Source organism: Pelophylax lessonae (genome assembly GCF_965119305.1).
Source record: "Pelophylax lessonae genome assembly, chromosome: 5".
NCBI classification, from domain to species: Eukaryota; Metazoa; Chordata; class Amphibia; order Anura; family Ranidae; genus Pelophylax; species Pelophylax lessonae.
In genome coordinates this window covers 411,229,301-411,255,258 of record NC_138772.1, presented here as the reverse complement: position 1 = coordinate 411,255,258, position 25,958 = coordinate 411,229,301, and the positions used below count along the sequence as shown (strand labels likewise).

The following is a 25,958-nucleotide window of genomic DNA, read 5'->3' as shown; positions in this document are numbered from 1 at the left end:
TCAGATTGCCCGCCGAATAGTGTCCCCAATAGTTTAGTATAGTGTTCCCAAAATGCAGCATTAGCAGGATAAGCTTCGACAACTTCCAGCACCTATGTTTAGCCCCTGCCCCCCCCCCCCCCGAGAAGTGCAGAATCAGCAGATTACTGTCACTTCCAATACACAGCACACTAAACCGCAGCGTTAGCAGAGTTGGGCCTGATCTCTGCTAGCGCTAGCAGTTACATTTTTTGGTAGCGGTTCTAACAGTCCTTGACAACCAGGTGCTTTTTTACCTGTGAGTCAGACTAGGTACCTATTTTTTTATGCAAAAATGCCCAAACAGAGGTACACTAGTGAAGAGGCCTACACGATGCTGAGCATAACAGAAGAGAGTGATGGGGAGGCCTCACTGTCAGAAACAGGCTCAGTATTCAAACCTGTAGAGAGCAGCGCTACCCTGACAAATAGCTCTGACGATGGACTAGTGGTCCCTGCTGAGGTCAGGCGTACCCGAACCCTGTTCTTCTGTTGCTGAGGTGCAACAACCGCAGGGTTCTTGTATACAGCAGAGTGTCAGTACTAGTGCCGCTCAACCTACTTATGAACTGTCAAGCACCAGCGGCCTAGTAAACCTTGGTCTTAGTCAAACCAGCACTGCAGTAACACTTGGTGATGTGGCGAGTCCCAGAAGTGTAGTTCAAGCTGGTGCGGTGGCTAGCACAAGTAGTGTCCCGCAGCCACCAATAATTCAAAGACAGGCCCGTAGAGCCCATAGTGTTCTTCCTGATGTGCTTTCAAATCCTGATTGGGAGCCCACCATTTCTGCAACGCCTGTACTTCCCCCATTCACTAGCCAACCCATTCAGGTGGAAACAGCCAATTTTACGCCCCTTGGTTTTTATGGGCTGTTTTTCACAAAAGATCTGTACAGATCTATTGTGAACCAAAGCAATTTATATGCTGATCAATTCATCGCTGCAGATCCAAATTTGTCCCTTGCCAGAGAATTTGCATGGAACTTAAAACCTTTCTGGGCCTATTCCTCCTCATGGGCATTACTTAAAAGAGTGAGTTGCAGTCATATTGGTCCACTGACCCAATTCATCATATGTCTGTGTTCTCTGCTGCCATGGCCAGGACTAGATATGAGCAAATCTTGTGGTAATGCACTTCAGTGGCAATGAACTTTGTCATTCTCGGGATGACCCTGGATATGATCGGCTCCACAAAATTCGGCCCCTTGTAAACCACTTCAACCAGAGGTTTGCAGCCTTGTATACACCCCAACAAGCTGTCTGCGTTGATGAGTCTCTGATTACATTTTATGGCCGCCTTGATTTCAAACAGTTTCTCCCCAGCAAGCGTGCCAGATATGGGGTCAAGATGTATAAGCTCTGTGATAGGGCAACAGGCTATACATGTAGTTTCCTGGTTTACGAGGGAAAAGATAGCAATGTGGAGCCCCCCAACTGCCCAGACTTCATGGGGAGCAGTGACAAGATTGTTTGGGACTTGGTGTCACCCTTGTTCGGAAAGGGGTACCATTTATATGTAGACAATTATTTCACAAGCATGCCACTTTTTAGTCTTCTTTTTGATTTTGGAATTGGCGCATGTGGCACTGTGTGACCTAATCGCCGGGGCTTCCCCCAACGGCTTGTAGATTCCCGACTTAAACAGGGGGAGAGAGCCTGCTTGAAGTGTCATAAATTGCTTGCAGTGAAGTAGAGGGACACACGGAATATTTTCGTTCTGTCCTCCACTCACGCAGATACGACAGTCCAAATTGCAACGGCGACTGGTGTTGTTGAGAAGCCCCTCTGTGTCCATGAATACAACCTTAACATTGGAGGGGTGGACTTCAACGACCAGATGATGGCGCCGTACTTAATTGCTCCCAAGACCAGACACTGGTATAAAAAAGTGTCTGTATACTTATTCCAATTTGGCTCTGTTGAACACTTATGTGCTATACAAAGCATCAGGAAGAAGTGGATCCTTCCTAAAAATCCAGGAAGAGATCATCACAGCCCTTCTGTATCCAGAAGGTGCTGTGGCCCGAATTCACAATCCAGAGTGAGTGAACCGGCTGTATGAGAGGCATTTTCCAGATGTCCTACACAAAGAGCACCCCAAAGGAGGTGTGTCTGTAGAAAACAAGGATATAGGCGTGACACTCGCTATTTCTGTCCCTCCTGTCCTGGCCAACCTGGTCTCTGCATCGGGGACTGTTTCCCTCGCTACCACACACTAGTAGAGTTTTAGTATAGGGTACAGAATAGCATGGCATGGTACAGCATGGCACAATTTCACACAGGGTCTCGAAAGATGTTGGCTTTCACATATTGAGAGACCCTTGTCTAGAACAATTTTTTACAGTTACAAAAAAAGTGTAAAAAAAAAGTGTAAAAAAAAAGCTACAAAAAAATAAAAAATTCAAAAATAGTTGTCATTTTATTGAGGTAATTTTCTGTTCTTACTCTACTTACACTACTCTTTCTACTTTTAATGTACTTTATAATATAATGTTATACTGTAAAATTTTATTGTTACTATTTTTCATTGTTAACCATAGTTTTCTTTGCAGATCCCGCCATTCTACTGTACTGTATGCTATTATAATGTAATGTTTTATTGTTGCTATGTTTTTCATTGTTAACCATAGTTTTCTTTAGTTAATGCATAGTTAATGCTGTCTTGGCATTTCATGGCCTCCGAAACTGTGATAGGTAGTGAAGAGTGAAATCAACAATTTACACCCTTAGAAAGCCTGAAGGCAGTGATTGGTTTTCGTGGGCCTGTATGCGGCTAGACTGCAAAAAGGTCTCAATACTCAAGAGAAGCAGCAGAATGTATTTTGGGGTGTAATTCCACATATATCCATGGCAAGCATGAGCAACATATAATTTCAATGACACCTTTATGTAAAAAAATTGACAAAAAAATTAAATATTTAATTGGCTCAACACGCCTCTCAGGAAATTCCTTGGGGTATCTACTTTCCAAAAAGGGGTAATTTGGGGGGAGGGGGTTGCATTTCCCTGCCATTTTAGCACTTCAAGAAAATAGATAGGCAGTCAGAAAGTAAAGCTGCGTAAATTCCAGTACATACAGTACACTGTAGTTTGTAGACGCTATAACTTTTGCGCAAACCAATAAATAAACGCTTATTGAGATTTTTTTTAATCAAAGACATGCAGCTAAATACATTTTGGTCTAAATGTATGACAAAAATTGAGTTTGATGGATATTTTTTATAAGAAAACGTAGAAAATGTAATTTTTTCTCAAAATGTTCAGTCTTTTTTAATTTATATCGCAAACAATAAAAACCGCAGAGGTGATCAAATACCACTAAAAGAAAGCTCTATTTGTGGAAAAAAAGGACATACATTTTGTTTGGGTACAGCATTGTATGACTGCGCAATTACCAGTTACATTCACGCAGTGCCAAATTGCAAAAAATGGCCTGGTCATTAAGGGGGTAAAACCTTTCCGGTCCAGAAGTGGTTAAAACAATTTATTACTAAAAAATATTTTTACTCTGTATTTTTATTTTGAACATGTGACCAGCAGTAGAGGACTAGAAGCTCCTGCTGCCTTTTTTCCCTGCAGACAGGCTGGGAAAGATCTGGGTCAGGTGACAGCTGTATATTGATTTGGAAAAAGGCACTTAGATTTTTTTTTTTTTAAATAGTTACAGTGCCATCATCCATATACAGAAAGAGCAGGGATAATGTAAGTTAAACAGTGTGTGTTTACTATCACTTTAAGACACCATGCACATGGCCGCCTTGGGCTATATGACATAAAACGTGGGCATATTTCCCCAGGAGCCACAAGTGCTCTGTACAGCCGGCCACAGAAAGCAATGGCTACATGCAGCAGTATATGGGTGTATGCCAGTACTTGCGTAATCACACTCACAAATGTATGACCATGGACACAGAATATTATAGCGAGCCATTGCTTTCTCTGGGTGGCTGGAGCTCCTGGGTTGGGAAATACACTCAAATGTTTTGTCACACGGCCCAAGGTGTCAGTGCGCATGAGGTCTAAACTTGCAGCGTATGTGCTTATGGGAAAGATAAAAGGAATTTGTTAGGTCAAAGATAAGGGAACTGCCACTGCTGACTTCTTTTTAAAGATATACCGTATGCTCTGAAGTGATCACTCTTATCCAGACACCTGAAATGTTCATGCTTGTTCCAGGTCACTGGCTTGCCAACCTGTCTATATAAAAATGACAGTGCCAAGCAAGTCAGTAAAGGCAGCTGTCATGTTTCTGTTCAAAGGGGGATTTGATGTGTTGTGGGAGGTAGAAAGTTTAAATGTGAAGTTTAGTAAAAAGAAAAAGAATGTTTTCACCAATACAGCACCAGTGACATACACTATATTACCAAAAGTATTGGGACACCTTCCTTTACACGCACATGAACATTGATGGCATCCTAGTCTTAGTCTGTAGGGTTCGATATATATGTCACTATGCCTCCTGTCAATGTGATATTACTGCGCCCCTGTCACTATGCCCCCCTGTGGTTGTCCTATTACTGTGCCCCTGCCACTGTGCTCCCTGTCACTATGCCCCCTGTCACTGTGCCCCTGTCACTATGCTAATACTGTACCATGTCAAGAGCCCCTGCATCTCCTGTACCATACCCGCAGCCCCTGCATCTCCTATACCATGCCACAGCCTCTGACATGTCCTCCTGTACCATGCCCACACAGCCAATGACCACCTCCTGTACCACGTCCGCACTTTTAACCGGAATTTGCTCATAAATATATATATATATATATATATATATATTTATTTATTTATAGAGCCCTATATGCTTTCATATCTGTCTTATCTATAATGCACTGTTCAAATGTGCTTTAAAATGCATGGTTTTCCCTTTTATGAACAAGAAAATAATGACATTATGCTGTTGGGCTGGTATGAAATTATTTCCAGGGCTGAATTTTATTCCCAGTCCAGCCCTGCCCAATCCTGCAGCCTGATCCCTTCCAACCTGCTTTCTCCATCTCCTGTTACCCTCTTCCTGTCCTTTCTTGCTCCCAGCTCCCTCTGCTTGATCTCCAGTGTATGGCCCTGGCTCTGTTAGGATTACGCTTGCATTCCCCATTTGCTGTATATATTTGGTTTAGGCAGTTGGGCATTGTGTGTTACTATTTGTTTGGTTATCTGGTTTGTTTTACAGTGTTTGGTTTATTGGAGGTGCGTTTACATTTATGTTCACTTATTTAGCCCCGGTTCACATTTGTGCGAGTGCCGGGTTCGCATGTAATATCGGAGCGCACTGCTCCGACATTACATGCGATCAGCTGTGCGGTGCGAGTTTAGCCATACAGTTTGTATGGCTAAATTCGCATCGCACCCGGAGCAAACACGCACAGGAGGCATTTTTGCAGCCGCATCAGGATCGGATCGCACAGCGGTTCACACTTGTGCGATCCGCTCCTGTGCGAACTGCACGATCGCACTGCGATATGCGATCAAACTGGGGGTGTCGTTAAGATTACATTGACACCCCCAGCGTATCGCATATGGCAGTGTGAACTGCCGGGGGTGCGTGTGCGATGCGGGAACAGGCTGCGAATTCGCAGCCTTCTCGCATCGCATAAATGTGAACCGAGCCTCAAAAAAAAAAAAATTGCATTCTTTTACACTGTATTTGTACCTGACATTCTCTGTGGCAGTCCACACATTTCCGGTTACACCGGCAGCTGACACCCCTGCACTTTGAACCTTATTTACTCCTTACCTCTGTGTACATAAATTACTCCAGAACCCATGCACTGTGTGCATGTTATGTACTCCTTATGCCTGTGCTTTGTATGTTATTTACTCCTAATTACTGCACATTGCATGTTATTTACTCCTGACCCATGCACTCTGCATGTTATTTACTTCTGATCCCTGCACTGTGTACATAAATTACTCCTGACCCCCTTCGCTGTGTGCAATCATTACTCCTGACCCCTGAACCCTGTCCCTTACACAAAATTGAACCAGAGTAAGCTAGATTTTATTGAACCATACTCCTTTAAGCCCTTCCCACTTTTACCACTGTTCATTACATTGTAGATTCCGACATGCTTTGTAATTTTGAACAAGTTTAATGTATCAAGCAAAGAAGAGAGAAGATATGAACTTGACATACTGTATGTAAGGAAATATGCTTAATTCTTATGCAGTGGATTGCAGGGTACTCATAATGTAAAATGTTTTATTATGTATTTTTCACCAGCAATTGGTTCAGTCAAGACAATTCTTCAAACTTTTGCTCAGTCATTCTTACTGCTATATTGTGAACGGTTTGGAGAAATTTGACCTCCTACTACTAAAGTCATTCACAACACTGCTAAATGCATTTTCCCTGTTACTTTCTCATACACGTCATAAGGATTCTCAATCTGAGAAAGACATCCCAAGTGAACAGGTTTGTATCTCAGGTGGTGGTTTCCAGAGTGTAAATGTGGTGGCACTTGGAGGTAGCCCCAAAAATGAGAAGTGGAAGAAGATAAGAGGGCTCTTATAGTGTAGCATAGTTATAGTATAGTTGTATGAAAGACATTAACCAAAAAGCTTTGGGTATATTTATAATAAGGAAATAAATAATGTGACTTACATCTTGTAGGCTGTGGATGCTGTAGACCTATGGTATACACTATCTTGTGACAGAGCATAAGGCTAATATTTCTTTCTTCACATAGGCAGTGGTGTTGATACAGGGGGCCGGGGGGGGGGGGGCAATAGCCCTTCCTCAGTTATTCCTTGCCCCTCCCATGTACCCCGCTAAATGAGGCTGCCAGGTAGTGGTGGAACTTCCAGGGTCATAGCGAGCGGGCCCTGCCGTTCCACCACCTGGGGGGGGGGGGGGCGACAAGTGGAATGGGGCCCTGCTGCTATCATAATCATAAGCAGTATTGGGACCCCTCCTGTATGCCCAAGGACCTGTGCACCTTCTTTCCGAAGTGCACAGTGAAACCAGGTGCTGATGGACAGGGTTATCCATCCCTGCTAACCTCTGTTATGCAGCTGAACTTTTCACAGCTTAAAAGAAGTTCTGACGTGCAACGGACAGTAAAGGAACAGGGAATAAAAGTGTAGCACACCCCCATAGGGACTGCTAATGAACTTTGATTTGAACCCCTGTACAGCCAGGCACACCAAATTTTCACAAGCACCCCAGAGTCAGAGAACAATCCTTGACTTTGTTTTTGTTACTAATTGAGGATTAATAACTTGGATAGGGATGGGAGGGGGATGCCCATATGACTACAGCAAAACTTCGCTAACACTTTCAGGGACATCTTCCTATATACAGTCTATATACTAGAGTTTCACGATTACTCGTTATAAATTGCAATATCGATTCCCCTCTCCTCATGATCTTAAAACGGCATGTCCTCGATTCTTACAGAGCTGGTCTCTGCTCACTTACAGCTGTCAAAAAAAAAAAAATGCCTCAGCAAATGTTTATCAACATTGTTAGGGTTGCTAGTTAACTATAAACACTATGTTTTAGCCCCCCCGTTCACACTGGGGCGACGCTACTTCGCACCGCGACCTCGGAGCGGCCGCCACGGACTTCATAACATTGAAGTCTATGGCGGTCGCCTCCTGGTCGCCCCAAAGAAGCTCCGGACCCTTTTTCTGAGTCGGAGCGACTTGTGTCGCTCCTATCAGAACGGGTCCGCAGCTTCCCTATGGGAGGCGACCTGCGGCGACCTGTGAGGCGACCAGGTCGCCTCACAGGTCGCCCCAGTGTGAACGGGGGCTTAGGCTTGGTTTCCACTACCGCGGCTACGAAGTCGTGCTACTTCTAGCGCGACTTCGTAGCTAAAGTTGTTTGCGGCTTTCAGTGAGACTTGTCCCTCATTATAGAGGAAAGTCGCACTGAAGCCGGCTCAAAAGTAGTGCACAAACTACTTTTGAAGTCGCCGCAACTCAAGTCGCGGCAGTGGAAACGGGCTGCATTGAAATCAATGGCTTTTGACTTGCTGTGCGACTTGACATGTGTCAAGTCGCACAGCAAGTCGCACTAGTGGAAACCGAGCCTTACAATGTATAATTTTGTTCTTTTAGATTAAGAGCCCATTCACACTGCCGCGACTTGTCAGGCGACTTGTCAGCCTGACAAGTCGCGGTATGTCGCGGTCCATTGAGTAATACAGGACCCGTTCTAAAAGGAGCGACACAAGTCGCTCCGACTTAGAAAAAGGGTCCTGTACTACTTTGGGGCGACCTCGGAGCGACTTGCATAGACTTCCATTATGTGAAGTCCCTGCAAGTCGCGCCAAAGTTGCGGTGCACAGCGGTGCATGCGACTTCACAGATCGCCCCCCGAAGTCGTGCCGCTTCATTGTGAACCGGCACTAAGGCTACGTTCACATCTTGGTATTGCTATTTACAGGCGTTTTTTAGGCGTTTTTTCAGGCGTTTTACAGGCGTTTTTGTGCAGGCGTTTTTAGGTTGACTAGTAACCAAAGGAAAAAAATAAAAAAGCTTGTAATCTGCCCAAAAAGAAGCTCATGTACTTTTTTGAGCGCTGGGCGTTTTGCTTAAAACGTCAAAACGCTCAGATGTGAACAGGGGCAATTGAAATGAATAGGATTTGTCTTGTTGGGCGTTTTTTAAGCTGATCCTAGAGCAGAAAAACTCCCCAAAAATGCCCCAAAACGCCTTCATGTGAACTTAGCCTTAAGGAATGAACTTCCATCTGTAAGTGAGGGCAGTTTAACCTTAAAGACAAAGCCTTTTTCTTATGCCCCGTACACACGTGCAGATTATCTGCAGACTTTTGTCTGCAGACTTACCTTTTCTATGTAGTGCAAGGGCCTGCCGGATTGCATACAAATTGAAAGTGTTTAGGTTTGACCTCATATTATATGGTTTTGGTAAGTCTGCAGACAAAAGTCTGCAGATAATCTGCACGTGTGTATGGGGCATAACACTTGTTGCTTACAAGTTAAAATCTGTATTTTATGCATCATGTCCTTCCTTTGTGAAGACACTCAGACACTCAGGTTGAGCAGTGTTATTTAGTGTTATGCCCCGTACACACGTGCAGATTATCTGCAGACTTTTGTCTGCAGACTTACCAAAACCATATAATATGAGGTCAAACCTAAACACTTTCAATTTGTATGCAATCCGGCAGGCCCTTGCACTACATAGAAAAGGTAAGTCTGCAGACAAAAGTCTGCAGATAATCTGCACGTGTGTACGGGGCATTAGGTTCTGCAAGATACACAGGATGCCTTGTTGTTGGCCTTGCAGCTTCCGCATACATTTGCAAATGTGTGTTAACTAAACTCCTGATTTTAACCTACATCGTTAGACAGGTTTATTTGGTTTGTTAGCAGACTGGTGGGTAAGTATTTCAAACTAGGGATCGGCTGTTTTCCACACACCTTCATTTATCCCCCTTGCTGATCTACTCACTCTGTCCTCTCTTGCTCCTGTGCCTCCAAGAAAGGCTTCCTCCCTTGTGTTAGGGCATGATCCTTTCAGCACCTGAGCCATGGACCGAGGCAGGACCTTCAGCCCTTTCCTTTTCCTCTTGTATTTTACTTGCAGAAGGTGAAAATAACATCTAAAGATGGATATACGATCTTATTATTCATCTGTTACTAAAAAGCAGGCATGAGATTCTGCTGCAAAGGAGCAGCAACAGGACAAAAGTCAGCATTCTAAACATCCAAATTTAGGGATTAAATATGTGGAAACTGATTCCCCACACAGGGATTTTTATCTTGCTGAAGAAGAAGGGGAGGACCCTGAGCTATTACCACAGTTTGATGAATCAAGTTTTCAATCAGCAAGCTCACATCAATACAGTGCTAATGGCAAATGATCCCATGCCTGTGATTATGATCAGTCTTTGGTACATTGGCCAACTGGTGGCATCAAGAGCAAGCCACCAGGGCCATGTGACATCAGTCAGTGTGCTACTGAAGAGCCAAAACCACCAATACTAAAAAAAATACCCACAGACAAAATTTGGAGCAAACTTTCCGACTTCAATGGTTCCAGTCATTCAACTGGCTGGAATAATCAATTTCACAGTATGCAGCATAGTGCTTTTCATGTAGATTTTTTTTCTGTGTCCAAGTAAGTGGGGACAATAATTATTTGATCCTCTGCAGATTTTGTAAGTTTGCCCATTTACAAAGAAGAGAGGGTCTGTAATATTTATTTGTGTGCATGCCACAGCATGAAAAGTCTTCTTCCCACAAAGAATCCTGTGTAAACTGGCAGGATTTCAAAAGAAACAAAGAAAATGGTACATTTATTATGAAGGGCCTAAGTAAAGCACATACCAGAAAGGTGGAAGAAAACCGCTATTATATTAAGACAATTGCTACATAGCTACATAGTTAGGTTGAAAAAAAGACACAAGTCCATCTAGTTCAACCAAAAAAAAAAAAAAAACACAAAAAAATATAATTTCCCATATACACCATCCTATACCTACAGTTGATCCAGACCAGAGGAAGGCACCCCCCCCCCCCCCAGCAAAGCATGATCCAATTGCTGAAGTCCTTCTTTTAACAGCAAAAAACAAAATTGCACAAAGAGAGCATTGCTACAACTCTTGTACTTTCTTGCTGAATAAAAGGACTGTCTGTCCCAAAATCTTTGGTAATTACAAAAAAGATATGCATGCATTTGCTATATTTTTATGTAGCAGTCTATAAAATATCTTCTCCCCATCTGAAACCTAGCATAAAAAAATATATTTCTTGTTTTCATAGAATTGGAAAAAATACCCAATCCTTTATTTTAGCTTGAGGAAAAAAAAACTTTCCATGAGATCACAATTATCATAAAATGTTACTGTCTATTGGTTTATAAAAGAAATAACAATATTATAAAAAAAACATTGATACAAAATGATGTTGATATTAATGTGAATAGATGCTGTATGCTGGATGGTTGTAATATGGTGCAAATGCTGCATACAAAGTTATGTTTCTTATTGGCTATGCGCACTCTATCCTATGAAGCAGCCATTCTCAACCAGGGTTCCAGAGGTTGGCAGAGGCTTCTTGAGCTGTGGCTAATTTACCTCCTGTCTGATGATGCCTGCATAGTTCCAGGACCAGCATCACTTGGGGAGAATCGACGGCAAGCCCCGGGAGGTTTTAACCCCTTCGTGACCAGGGCCTATTTTGCAATTCGGCACTGCGTGACTTTAACGGACAATTGGTCGGTCGTGCGGCGCTGTACCTAAACGAATTTGACGTCCTTTTTCCCCACAAACAGAGCTTTCTTTTGGTTGTATTTGATCACCTGTGCGATTTTTTGATCATGCGCTATAAACAAAAAAAGAGCGTCAATTTTGCAAAAATAGCAATATTTTCACATTTTTTATATGAAATTCCCCCCAAAAAAATGTAAAAATCAAAATTTTTTAACATTTTCAGCCAATTTGTTTTATGCTACATATGTTTGATAAAAAAAAATCGCAAAAAGCGTATTTTGATTGGTTTGCGCAAAAGTTATTACTAACAAAGGGAAAGATTTTTGTCATTTTTGTTGTTTTTTTTTTAACGCGTAATGGCGGTGATCTGCGATTTTTTTGCAGTACTGCGACATTGCGGCGGACAGATCGGACCCTTGACTGACATTTTTGACACTTTTGGGGTTACCAGTGACATTACTACAGTAATCAGTGCTATAAATATGCACTGTTACTGTAAAATTACACTGGCAGTGAAGGGGTTAACTTTTTTTTGAGAGAGAGGGGTGGTGTGTGTCCCTAGGGGCGTGATTCTAACTGTGATTGGCTGTGGCTTGAGGTGTAGGAACAGTGATCAACGGTCCTACATAGTAGAACCGTATGATCAGTGTTTGTACACAGGGGAGAATGACAGGCGGCTTGTTTACATCAGCCACCTGCCTTTCTCCCTCTGCACCGACATCGGGTCCGCCGGTCACGGACCCCCCCGCGCGGGAGCTCGCTCTCCAGACCCTCACAGGCTAGCGACGTAGATCTACGTCACTCTGCCTGTGAGGGGCTGACTGCCGACGTAAATAGTCATGCGGCAGTCGGCAAGTGGTTAACTATCTCTAAGGCAATCTGACCACCACTGTAAGGGGCATACTTTCCACTAATGAATTGGTGTTAGTGGAGGTTATCTGGGATAAAAAGGTTGAGAAAGACTGATATATACATTTTATTTATGCTATTTTTATAACCCATTACAAAGTACTTTTCCATTCATGAAGCTGACTTACTGCTAGGCTGTGAACCGTATTAATAAATTAAGTTGCAAATAAAAAAAAAAAAAAAAAGATTGTATTGTAGAAAAGAAACTTCATGGATCAAAAAAAAAAAAAAAAAAGCTCATTATTTACATCCATCTATTTAAAATGAACTTTTAGCAGTTATGGCTTCATTAGTTAGAGAAGACATAGCAGAGACCTAAAAAACAGTCCTTTTCCTATCCTGGCAGATGAGACAAATAATCATAGCAAAACCAAACAGCTGTCTGCTGTTGTAAGATATTTTTTATATCAAGCTGTCCATCAGAGGTTTTTGAAATTTTGCGAAGCAGATAGCCTTGATGCTACATCATTGACAGATTATATATTAAATTTCCTTTCCTCACTAGAGATTTATAAAATTGGTGTGTCGGTCAAGCTTATGATGGGGCCACGGTAATGAGTGGTAGGGTGAATGGCGCTTAAGCAAGGATTCAAAAAGAGGTGCCTACTGCTCTATTTGTCTATTGCAGGAATCACTGTCTTAATTTAGGTGTCGTTGACATTGTTAAAAATGTAGTGGAAGCATCTGAATTTTTTGCAAAATTGGAAAGGCTTTACGTTTTTTCCAGTACATTTGTGGTTCACTCAATGTTTGAAAGTGGTCAGAAAGAAATGTCAACAAAATCCACTTCTGGACTGGAAGGATTTGCCCCCTTAATGACCAGGCCCTATTTTGTGATTCAGCACTGCGTTATTTTAACGTGCGATGCTGTAGACCTGGGGTGTCAGACTCAATTTCATTGCGGGGCCGCATCAGCATTATGGTTGACCTCAAGGGGGCCATTTATAGCTGTAGGATTAGATGTCCAGAGCACCCCACCATCAGAAGTCAAGAGTCACTCACCCTTCCTTACGTCACGATGCATCCCCTTACCATGTGCTTCTGGCAGGAAGAAGATGCAGGTGGATCTGGGAAGAAGTGCAGGGTCTGGAGGAGAACCAGAGGAGGGCTGGAGTCAGCTTCCAGATTCTTCTGAATGCTGAGACCAGATGAGGCAAAGACAAGGTGGTGTTGTGTCTGCACAGAGAGGTGCAGGAAATGTAGGAGGAGTTCTGCCCTCCTCTCTGCTGCAGACTGCAAAGAAGGGGGGCTGGGCAAAGACGAGCCTTTCTGCAGCTGCACAGAGGAGTGCAGGATCTGGCAAAGGAGTTCTGTCCTCTCTGCTACCGACTACAGAGGCAAGGTGGGGGCAGAGACAAGGAGGGTGCCGCAGCTGCAGGAGAGGTGTGAGGGCCACATGAAATGGCATGGGGGGCCACATTCAGCCTGCGGGCCTTGTGTTTGACACCTGTGCTGTAGACAAATAAAATGTATGTCCTTTTTTCCCACAAACAGAGCTTTCTTTTGATGGTATTTGATCATCTGTGTGATTTTTATTTTTTTGCGCTATACACAAAAAAAGAAAAAAAAAAAACAATATTCTCACATTCTGCTATATACTGTAAAATTCCCCAAAAAAATAATTAAAAAATCAAAATGTTTTAACATTTTAGTCTAATTTGTTTTCTGCTACATATTTTGGTAAAAAAAAAAATGTAATAAGCGTATTTTGCGCAAAAGCTATCGCGTCTACTAACTACGGGAAAGATTTATGTCATTTTTATTGTTTTTTTTTATTATTTTTACTAGTAATAGCGGCGATCTGCGATTTTTAGTAGGGCTGCTACATAGCGGCGGACAGATCGGACCCCTAACTGACATTTTTGACACTGTTACTGTAATAATGACACTGGCAGAGAAGGGGTTAACACTGTGGGTGATCAAGGGGTTAAATGTGAGCCTAGGGGAGTGATTATAACTGTATGGGGCGGGGCTTATGGAATGACCATAGAGACCTGTGATCCTATATAGAAGGATCGCAGGCACTCTGTGATCATTCCAGAGAGAAGAACGGTCAGCTGTGTTTACAACAGCTGACCGTTCTTCTCTCTCAGCGGAGAGCGATCGCGGGTGCCAGACGGCAATCAGAGCCACCTCCCCCGTGCATCGGAGTTCCCACTGCCGCTGGTGGCGCACACTCGCCCCCTAGCTGCAGGCTCGCGACCGAAGTGACCCCATGTTGGTTCGCGCAGGAGGGGCTGCCTGCCGCAGTATATCTGCGGCGGGCTGTCCAGAAGTGGTTAAGCTACAACAATTAAGTGATACAAGGTGGACATGCCAATATACTGCGGGCAAAGCTGTACTCCAGACACTTAAGCCTCTCTTGGGAACCCTTAAAGTTATTGTAAGGCACCTTTCACACTTGTGCGACTTATCCTGCAACTTGGAACTGCAAAGTCGCATGGCAAGTTGTACCCCATGATTTCCAATGAGTACCGTTCATATCTGCTTCAAAAGTAGTCCCTGCACTACTTTGGTTCAACTTTAATGTGACTTTGAGGTCCATAGACCTCAAGATTACACAGGCATTGCTTCAAGTCACGTTGAAGTCGCGTCAAAGTCGCACAACTTTCAGGTCGTTCAAGTGTGAAAGGGGCCTAAAGGTATTTTTTTATAAAAGCCTTCTCTTTTCGGTTCCCCGCCAGTGCTCCTGGCCCCTCCCCTCTGTCCAGTGCCCCCGTGGGAAGCCCCTTTCCATGGGGGCACTCGTGCGTGCTTGTACCCAAGCCCCGCTGCTGCGTCCATTGACCATCACTGGCTTTGACAGCAAAGGCAGCAAGGCCGGAAAGTGAGGAAAGAGAAGAGCTGCAGACTTGCAGGGCACTGTATCGAATGAGGGCTCAGGTAGCTAAAAGGGGGGGGGGTGAGGGGGGATGCTGAAACCTTACCCTTTACCTTAATGCAAGGAATGCTTCTAATAGAAAAACTTCTATTATTATTCTATCACTTGTGCTTTTTGAAAACATATTAAAAAGGAGACAGACGTTATCCAATATGCTACAAGCAAAAAAATCTTGATTTGGCATCAGCAGTTCTTCTTGTCCAGAATGTCATGGAAGAAATGAAAAAGACGGCCCTACAGGACCTGTGCAATCTTCCACAATAGGAAAGGTTTGGGTGGATACTATGGACTTGTGCATTAAATGCAGATTACAAACGTCTGATCCTGAAGGAGGTGAAACACCTCGCAAATGAAGAGATCGCTGACCACCTTTAACCACTTTAAGACCGGAAGGATTTGCCCCCTAATGACCAGGCCCTATTTTATGATTCGGCACTGCGTTACTTTAACGGACAATTGTGCGATCGTGCAATGCTGTACCCAAATAAAATTGATGCCCTTTTATTCCCACAAATAGAGCTTTCTTTTGGTGGTATTTGATCACCTGTGCGATTTTTTATTTTTTGCACTATAAACAAAAAAAGAGCGACAATTTAAAAAAAAAACAATATTTTTCACATTCTGCTATATGACATTCTCATTAAAAAAAAAAACCTTAAAAATCAACATTTTTTAACATTTTAGGTCAATTTGTTTTCTGCTACATATTTTTGGTAAAAAAAATTGCAATAAGCGTATTTTGATTGGTTTGCTCAAAAGTTATTGTGTCTACTAACTACGGGAAAGATTTATGTCATTTTTATTGCTTTTTTTTACTAGTAATGGCGGCGGGCAGATCGGACCCCTAACTGACATTTTTGACACTTTTGGAGGTACCAGTGACATTACTACAGTAATCAGTGCTAAAAATATGCTCTGTTACTGTAATAATGACACTGGCAGGGAAGGGGTTAACCCTATGGATGATCAATGGGTTAAATGTGAGCCTAGGGGAGTGATTCTAACTGTGGGGGGACGTGGCTTGTAAGATGACCATAGAGACATGATCCTATATAGAAGGATCACATGAGCTTTGTGATTATTTCAGGGAGAAGAGCGGTCGGCTGTGTTTACAACAGCTGACCATCCTTCTCTCTCAGCGGGGAACGATCGCCGGTGTCAGGTGGCAATCAGAGCTGCCTGACCTGTGCCTCAGCTTTCCTGCTGTCAAGTGGGGGTGGGAGCTCGCCCCCTAGCTTCCCTCGTGCGACTGACGCATTCAAGCACTTAAAGCGGAGTTCCGGGCACAAAAACGATATTTTTTTTTTGTGCCCCTCCGCTAGTTCGACATTACCTGAAAAGGAATTGGATAGTTATTTTTTTTTTTTTTGTTTACTCAACTTGTAATTGAAGATCGTAAATACTCACCTCAGAGTACTTCCTCCCTCAGCGCCGCGGCTCACCCCGTCACTTCCTGTCTCGCGATGATTCCTGGGAGCTGAACGTCATCGCTCCCAGGAATCAATGCGACTGCACCGGCCCCGCTCGTCACTTCCGGGCGACGCCGCATTCCCCTGCTAAACAGCTTCTGGGCATGCCCAGAAGCTGTGGAGGAATGCGGCGCCACACCGGAAGTGACGAGAGGGGCCGGTGCAGGCGCATTCTGGGACAGGAAGATGCGGAAGAAGACACAGAAGAGGACCGCACCGGCTTCACCTGCCCACAAGAGAGATGGAAACGCTGTGGAAGAAATTTTATAAGTAAGTATTTCTTCTAAAAGGTAAGTGCGAACCGGGACAGATCAGAGGCTAGCCATTGTGGAATGTGCTAGCCCTGACTGTCCCGGGGGTATGTTCATTAAAAAATGACTTCTGTGCCCGGAACTCCGCTTTAAAGCTGTAGTATACTCAGACTATTAAACCACATTTAAGCAATATATAAATCCAATCAGTTGTTTTTAATTAAACACCCACTAATGGTATGTTTAAAGAGCATTCTTACTGTTAGAAATCACTAGATTCTGATCGCTCCCGCTTGTTCCTAGCCACCGACATCACAACTATGGTCTTCCGCGTTTCTGCAGTGCTTTATTTTCGCCCTCTGTATGTTTCCCTGGTCATAATCCCACGCATGCGCATTACACGCCGTATCTGTAGCTTGTCAATGGGGAAGGAGTCTCGTGGGATCTCGGAGCTGACGCCAACAGAAGGAAATGGCGCAGCCCCGGCATATACCCAGCATTTTCCCGGCAGCCTAAGCTTGCTGGAAAATAAGGAATAACGACGCTTGCGCAGGTGATGTCATTAAAAGAAAAAACAACAATTTCTCGAAAAGGAAGCAGGTAAGAGGAGCATAAAAAATACAATAGCCTGCTATTATTCATGTAAAGAAACATGATCAATATGGGGATACTACCGCTTTAACCAAAAAGAAAATAGTTTTTTTGTATTTTTAAAAGTTGACCTCAATGGCAAAACTCTATGGCTGTAATTTTGAGTATTTAGAATCTGAACTCAAGTAGGCTCTTGTGACTTTGAAGAGGAAAGAAAAATCAGATGGCATAAAAGTTAACACTGTCCTGGAGTTCACAAACTTTCTGCAACCCTATGCTGTCCACTTCTTTGAACTGTACAGACTGTGTAAAATTGCATGCGTTTTACGAGTAGGCAAGCTTTTCAGCACTGAAATGAATAAAATCCTATTTGCGTACGACAATGACAGAGGAAAGGCTGTCAGATCTTGCCACTCTAGCAATTGAGTTCAAAGCGGAGTTCCGGCCTTGGAAACGTTTTTTTTATAAAAAATACCCCCGGGACAGTCAGGGCTTGTCAATTTTACAATGGATAGCCTCTGAACTGTCCCAGGTTGCACTTACCTTTTAGAAGAAATACTTACCTTGAAAATTTCTTGTCCAGCGCTGCCATCTCAGGTGTGGGCAGCTGAAGCCAGGGCGTCCTCTTCTAAGTCCTCTTCTGTGTACTCTTCGTCCCAGAATGCCCTGCACCGGCCCCGCTCGTCAGTTCCGGTGCAGGCGCGTCATGCCCAGAAGCGGTTTAGCAGGGAATGATGCACCTGCACCGGAACTGACGAGGCGCATTGATTCCTGGGAGCGATGATGTTCGGCTCCCAGGAGTCAATGCAAGCAGGAAGAGATGGCGCTGGCCGCGGCCGCAGAGGGAGAAAGTAGAAGGAAGGTAAATATACTTTCTTCAAAAACAAGGTAAGTAAAGAAAAAGAAATCGGGAGTATCCATTTGTTTTTAGGGGATTTAAAGCAAGCGGATGGCCCAAAGTTGTTTTTGAGGCCGGAACTCCGCTTTAAGCTTGCAGCCAAGATAAACATAGATCAAGTCATTGACAGGTATGCAACAATGCATAAAAATTCATATACTGTATGCTCTTCTAAATACAGGGGGCTCCTGCTTGCTTCAGAGGGCTATTAACAGAGTAGAAGATAAGAAATTATAGATCTATTTGCTAAAGGGTGATTTGCACGAGAATTGGTAGGAGAATTTCAAAATCTATTCTAGACCAATATAGACATTTTGAAAAGTGAGCTGTATGGGAGCATTTTCCTGATCCTGCTATTTTGACCTAGATTATTCAATTCTCATTTTAATTCTCCTACCTATTCTCCTGAAATTCTCCTAGCCAAATTGTAGGAGAATTGAAAGGGGAATTGAAGAATCTAGGTCAAAATAACCGAAGCAAGCAAATTCTTACATTTAGCTCACTTTCCAAATCATATCTATTGTTCTAGATTTGGAAATTCACCTTTTAGTGAAAAGACCTGATTGTTTCTTATTACTCAAGTGTGTGTGAATGAGCTTGTTTTGTTCAATGCTGCACCTACTGTATGTTAAAACTTTTAGATCAGTTCTTTGTTAAATGCAATGTTCTGTTGAATGAGCTAATGCTCTATAAATAATATTCATTATGTTATTTATTATAAATGCACCTTGACAGTCCTATTTTATTTAAAAGTCTCATTAGGTAGAAAGTGTCTGGCTGTGTAAAATTGGTAAATGATGGTACTTAATATTAGAGAGAGATGCGCACGCATGCACATACTCTGATGTCTGAAGCAAGGAGTAAGAAAGGAAAGCTGTTGAAAGCTTGCCTTTTAAGCATTAGGTTAATACCGCATTACTCTCGTATTTTGTAATCCTATTTATACTTACTTTTTTTTTTTTGTGGTATTATTTAGTGGGAAAAAATTATTGTGGCCCTCCCAGTTTTGACAGTGGCATCTTATGTGCCCCCCCCCCCCCCATATATTGCTCCTAGAGTTGCCACTGCGCATAGGGGATGTCTAGGTTGCTCTTAATGCTTTGGGGGCCCAGTTCTAGGTCCACTGTAGTGACATCAGGATTGTGGGTTGGTTGTGATTGGGTGATAAGAAAGCCCAGGGCGTTCTTTATGTAGCAGAGGTATCTGTTTAGTAGGTGTTTTTTGAAAGCGGAAAAAGAAGAAAAAGCGGAGAAAAGCGGAGTTAGCTAAAATTTAGGTATTTATGCAACATCATTGATAAATTTCACTTTCTTGGATAAGAAGGGTAACACAGGTTTGAAGAGCTATGCATCTGGAGAATTTAGCAGGATGGATTCTGTTTTATTCACATAAATATGAAATGCTGAATATGGGTATTTCATATGTAACACTTTCCACAAGCACCTGGTTCACCCAAGGCACTACAATGTGAATAGCCTGGAGAAATCTGACCTCCTGCTATTAATTTCCTTCACAATACACACAGCTAAATACATTCTCCCTCTCTCCTTCTAATACTAAAAAAAATGGATTTTCAGTCTGAGAGAGGCAATCAAAAGTGAGCAAGAAATTCTGTGCTTTTTTATTAGAAAGCCCAGTATGCTCTGCAATCAGTCTCGTAGATTAGAAGACCTCTGTATAAATGATTTATTTGTAAAATAAGTAATAAAATAAAATAAAAAAATATTTTGTTTTCCTTAGGTAGGCTTTTGGAAGGCTCCATTCACATGTGGGCATTTTTGGAGCGTTTTTCTGCTCACTAATCAGCTCTCAAAACGCCCAACAAGACAAATCCCATTCATTGCAATGACCCCTGTTCACATCTGAGCGTTTTGACGCCCTAAGGAAAACGCCCAACGCTCAAAAAAGTACTTGAGCTTCTTTTTGGGCAGATCACAGGCGTTTTGTCCCATAGACCTCAATGTAAAGTGATATTTGGCGTTTCACAGGCGTTTTACAAGCGTTTAGTTGCTCCTGATCAGCTCAAACAGCACAACTCTCCACCCAGCTCTCCACCCAGGTCTCCACCCCCTTGGCATGCCTCTGCTGTGAGCACATTTTCCTGAAACAGCTTAGGCAGTTTAGGTGACCAGACCCTGCCATACCAAGGTGACCGTAGCCTGCTGCCATACCAGGGTGACCGTAATGTAGTTTAGGTGAACTGACTCTGCTATGCCAGGCTGACCAAACTCTTCCATGCCAAGGTGACCGTAACAAAGTTTAGGTGAACTGACTCTACTATGCCAGGCTGACCAAACTCTTCCATGCCAAGGTGACCGTAACGAAGTTTAGGTGAACTGACTCTACTATGCCAGGCTGACCAAACTCTTCCATGCCAAGGTGACCGTAACGAAGTTTAGGTGAACTGACTCTGCTATGCCAGGCTGACCAAACTCTTCCATGCCAAGGTGACCGTAACGAAGTTTAGGTGAACTGACTCTGCTATGCCAGGCTGACCAAACTCTTCCATGCCAAGGTGACCGTAACGAAGTTTAGGTGAACTGACTCTGCTATGCCAGGCTGACCAAATTCTTCCATGCCAAGGTGACCGTAACGAAGTTTAGGTGAACTGACTCTGCTATGCCAGGCTGACCAAACTCTTCCATGCCAAGGTGACCGTAACGAAGTTTAGGTGAACTGACTCTACTATGCCAGGGTGACCAAACTCTTCCATGCCAAGGTGACCGTAATGTAGTTTAGGGTAAATTGACTCTGCTATGCCAAGGTGACCGTAATGTACAGTAGATATATATATGGAATCAAAAAACACCATTTTGAAGCCCTAAAACCCAATAAATGCCCCTAAAAAGTGCCTAGGGTTCTGGATCATGCCCCAGGGACTATGAATCAGGCAAAAAAAAGTTCTTAAAAATTGTCGTTTTTGATAGAGAGCAAATTATTGAAAAAAATAAAAAAAAATAAAAAAAATAAAAAAAAAAAGATTTCTTTGGATTTAGTTTTAATTTTAGTGTCTGGGGGGTCTAAAAAGTGTACCTGTGAAGTTTCAGCTCTGTAGCATGTCCAGAACCATAAAAAAAAAGATCATGCAGAAGAGGAGGTCCCTGGGAGGTCCAATGCAGAGGAGGAGTACCCTGGGAGGTTCCTTTGCAAATGTTGTAAAAAAAACACTCTGCTTTTCCATTGGTCACCAAAAACACCTGTTAAAAACGCCCAAAAAAAGCCTGTAAAACGCTTGCAAACGCTTGCAAAAACGCCTATAAAAACGCCTGTAAAACGCCTGAAAAACGATAAACAAACGCCTGAAAAACGCCAACGCCTACATGTGAACGGAGCCTTAGCACAGCTAAAAGAAATGGAGCTTATTTAGTGTAGTTTAGGTATTACATTTTAGTTTATTTATTACTTTGGGGTTTTTTTTTTTCCTATTTTGTTGTGTATTTGATCAGTATTTGCATAATCCTTTATGTGTACACAAGATACGGAGGAGTTAGGTGCAGTCCTTGCCTCCTGAACCCTGCTGCTATACAGCCAAAAGTAAGCCTGAATGTAGTGAAGAAGATAGATTTGGAACCTGGCACATCCCATGACATCAAATTTAGGTGAGTAAATAAATTATCTAGCTTTGAATCTTTTTACACTAAAGCTGCCTATAGATGGATCGAAATTCGCCTGGTTCAGCTGAATTTGGATCTATTTATGGCTGTTCCGGCTCAACAGAAGTTGATTTAAAGATTGACTTCTGTTGAATGGGTCTGTTGGAAATATTTTTTTTGATCTGCCGACTGCAACTGACAGGCTGATCAGTGTATTCTGATAGCAGGGGGGGGGGGGGGGGTCTTCCTGCTGTCAAAATACAATAGCACAGCAGGGAGGATTCCTCCATCCACCTCACTTGTGTGGATAAGGGAACCCATTCTTCTTTTTCTTATCAGCCCTCAGGCATCTATTGCCTTATTCAGCAATTAGAAAGAATTACAATCCTGAATTTAGCTTTTCATTTTTCCTCTATGCTATTCACTCCAATGTATTTTGTCAAAATGGTAAAGGTTCTCTGGTTTTTGCAGAATGTTCATGAAAATGTTCATCCCTAATGATCATTATCAAAATTGATCCATCTTTAGGGCCACACAAACATGGGAATCAGGCATTAAACATATTTTTTATATCTAATGCATTAGGAGCAATAAAACATTGCTATCATTTCAATTAAAGCTTCGATTACAAGATCAGCAGCTTAAGATGGCAAATCAGCGAGTGTGCTATAGAATGCCCATTTATTATGTGGTCGTCAGCATTGGCTGATTAGAGATAATAGAACTAATGCTGTTGTCAGCCTCTGTACATCAGGTTCCAATGAATATGTGAAGTGAATGCTGAGATCACACTCTTTTTTCTGCATTACACATTCATTACTCATTCTGTTCATAGATAGAGTCTTCATGTATTATGGTAAGCAGCTGACATGATTCACTGTGTTTCTCTTGTCAGTGGCGGTATGGAATAATGTAAAGTCACATATCACAAAAAATAAAACATCAAATGCTCTTGGTACAGTTAGAAAGCTGCAGTAGGTAAAATAAGAGACACTTTAAGAAACACCTACATTGGCCACATAACATAAGAAAACTAAAAATAAAAAATACTTGTTCTATTGAATAACGAAAGGAATGTTTTTTTGTTCATTTAAAGTAGCAACCAGGGTGCAACCAATCAGTAAAACAGAAGTTTCCATGACTATGAGTTATTGAACTCCTCTTCTTACTTATACAACAAGGAAACTTGTAGCAAGAAGAACACAGGGCTGCCATTGCTGATCTTCCTTAAAGAATACTGTAGTAGGTTTCCTATTTATTCACCATTCTCAGATACAAATTCATTTCTCTGCTTACTTTCTCAGCAGCTCAGTAGGATGAAGCATAAGTACAGTAACTAAGCAAAAGACCTGTAGCCGGGTGATAGGCCCTCCACTGTCAGAACCAGTGTGCAGGCAGCTGGGTAGGAGCCTAATAGCATGCAGCTTCTCCAGAAGACCCAGCTACTGTATTAAGCTCCTTTATATCAGTGTTTTGTATTTCCAGTGGGGTGGCCCTATTTCCTTAGGTTTTAGATCCCTCCAGCTGTTCGCCTATTACCTAAGCTACCCTGGACTTCACTGAGAGGGATGCTGTTTGTGTTCTAAACTTTTTTTACCAAAGAAGTTATTTTTAGCTAGACTCTCTGTTGCTACAGAGTCCTAAAAGGACTATGCTCTGCAGCCATGTTACTCTAATTAAGCCACAAAAACTTTCCTGTAAAAAGTCCATGTTTGTGCAGTTGTTTTATCTGTATTGAATTATTCTGCAGTGTATACATTCTCTTTACCGTTCTGATCTTGTTTTGCCATATTGACCTACACCTGTTTATTAAACTGCAAGTTAAAAGAATTAGCAGACACAGAGAGTGGTACCAGGCTCGAGTGACGAGTCCTCTGGTAGTGAGGGGGTCAGTGCTCTGGCTCCCTCCCCAGCGCTTGGTTCCCCAAAAGCAAACTGGATTGAACCTGCGGTATAGAGACCCCATGGACCTAGCCGCATGGTACAGGAAAGCAGAAGGAGTTAATTAAGTGCACGCATTAGGGTCTGCACTTAGTGCATGGCGGGACTCATTCCGTCACTGGGAGTGAGGTGGCAGAGAAAAGCTGGACTATTGGAGTAGTGCACAAGCTCAGCGATGTCCCCCGCTAAATGCTACATTCAGAAGACAATGTGTGCAGTGACATGGGACAGAGTGTTTCAGAGACGGGATCTCTATGTTGTTACACAGCTATGCAAGGTGTACGGTTCACTTCTAAGTCAGGATTCCGCCTTATTGTTGATTTGCACATGACTGCGTCCTGCCTCGTTCCAGGCATTAGTGAGTGCTTACCAGAGGAATGGTGCCACTATGTGCAGGGTGAATAGGCCCCACCCACAAGTTTACCTCCCATAATGCCAAATGAGCTTCCCTTATTCTGTTCACTGTTAGGTAGACCATAGAGTATGCAATTTTCTTTCCTTCCACCAAGGGTGGAAGATATGAAAATTACTCAATTTCCCCATCAACACAGTAAGTATTGATGGAGGAATCCCTCCCACAGCGCTATTGTATTCTGCCAGTAAGGAGCCTTCCCTACTGGTAGAACACGATTAGTGTTACTTGTAAACACACGGGGTGCGCATGCATGGATCAAACTTTGGTCGGTCTATGCTGTCTTTAGGCTGACCACACATTGATAGGTTTTTCGATCAGCCTGCGGATGAATGAATCTTCCCAGTGGTGGAGCCAGCTGAATTTTCCAGCAGGTTTTTCCAACAAAAGCCAGACAGAGCAGGGCCAGCAGGGCCACCCACTGATGGAGTTTCAGTTACTCAGGAATTGGCCAAAGTTTGTACAGTGCATGCCCAACTTAAGCTCTGTTGCCAACCAGCTTGTTGTACTGGAGGGGACAGCCACCATCTTGTAGAGAAGAATGGTATGTTCAAGTTGGTTGCCAGATCTGAGGTCTACTGAGGTGTCTGTACTGGGGAGGGGTTTCTGTACTGGGGACGGATGTCTATACCAAGAGGTCTGTGCTGGAAAGAGATATCTCTACTGGCCAGTCTGTGCTGGGAAGAGATGTATCTACTAGTGGGTCTGTGCTGGGAAGGCGTGTCTTTACTGAGAGGTCTATGCTGGGAAGAGATGACTTTACTGAGGGATCTGTACTGTGTCTGTGTGTCTGTGTTGGGAAGGGATGTCTATACTAAGAGGAGTGTGCTTGGAAGGGATGTCTCTACTGGTGGGTCTGCGCTGAAAAGAGATGTCTCTACTGGTAGGTCAGTGCTGGGAAGGGGGTGTCTATACTGGGGAGGGGTATCTGTACATAGGGATCTGTTCTTGTGTGCTGTGTGGGGGGTCAGTCTGTACTGAGGGGTCTGTGCTGGGAAGGGATGTCTCTACTGGCGGGTCCGCACTGGAAAGAGATGTCTCTACTGGTGGGTCTGTGCTGGGAAGGGGTTTCTATACTAAGAGGTCTGTGCTGGGAAGGTATGTTTGTACTTAGGGATCTGTACTGGTAGGGGTATCTGTACTGAGGGATCTGTGCTTGTGTGGGGGGGTCAGTCTGTACTGAGGGGTCTGTGCTGGGAAGGGATGTCTATACTAAGTGGTCTGTGCTGGGAAGAGTTGTCTCTACTGGTGGGTCTGCACTGAAAATAGATGTCTCTACTGGTGGGTCTGTGCTGAGAAGGGGTGTCTATACTGACAGGGATGTCTGTACTGGGGAGGGGTATCTGTACTGAAGGGTCTGTGTTAGTGTGCTGTGTGGGTGGTCGGTCTGTACTAAGGGGTCTTTGCTGGGAAGGCATGTCTATACTAAGAGGTCTATGCTGGAAAGGGATGTCTTTACTGGTAGGTCTGCACTGGAAAGAGATGTCTCTACTGGTGGGTCTGTGCTGAGAAGGGGTGTCTATACTGAGAGGTCTGTACTGGGGAGGGGTATCTGTACTGAAGAGTCTGTGTTAGTGTGCTGTGTGGGTGGTCGGTCTGTACTAAGGGGTCTTTGCTGGGAAAGAATGTCTGTACTAAGAGGTCTGTGCTGGGAAGGGATGTCTTTACTAGTCGGTCTGCACTGGAAAGAGATGTCTCTACTGGTGGGTCTGTGCTGAGAGGTACAGTATGTGCTGAGAAGGGATGTCTCTGAGGGCAGGTGTAAGATGTGTGCTGGGCAAGTAATACCTCTACTGATGGGTCTGCTAAGAGG

The 25,958-nt window shown here is 43.3% G+C and overlaps 1 protein-coding gene across 1 annotated transcript in view; it reads left to right on the top strand.

The window, feature by feature from the left end:
- Nucleotides 1–352: 352 nt before the first annotated feature.
- Nucleotides 353–25,958, top strand: part of LOC309556539 (opsin-5-like) — a gene marked incomplete at its 5' end in the record, with an annotated part of 138,066 nt that continues 112,460 nt past the window's right edge. Inside the window, 2 exons of the mRNA XM_082258983.1 lie at nucleotides 353–481; nucleotides 6,239–6,430. Coding sequence (XP_082115109.1) covers nucleotides 353–481; nucleotides 6,239–6,430 — 321 coding nt within the window. The remainder of the gene's footprint in view (nucleotides 482–6,238; nucleotides 6,431–25,958) is intronic.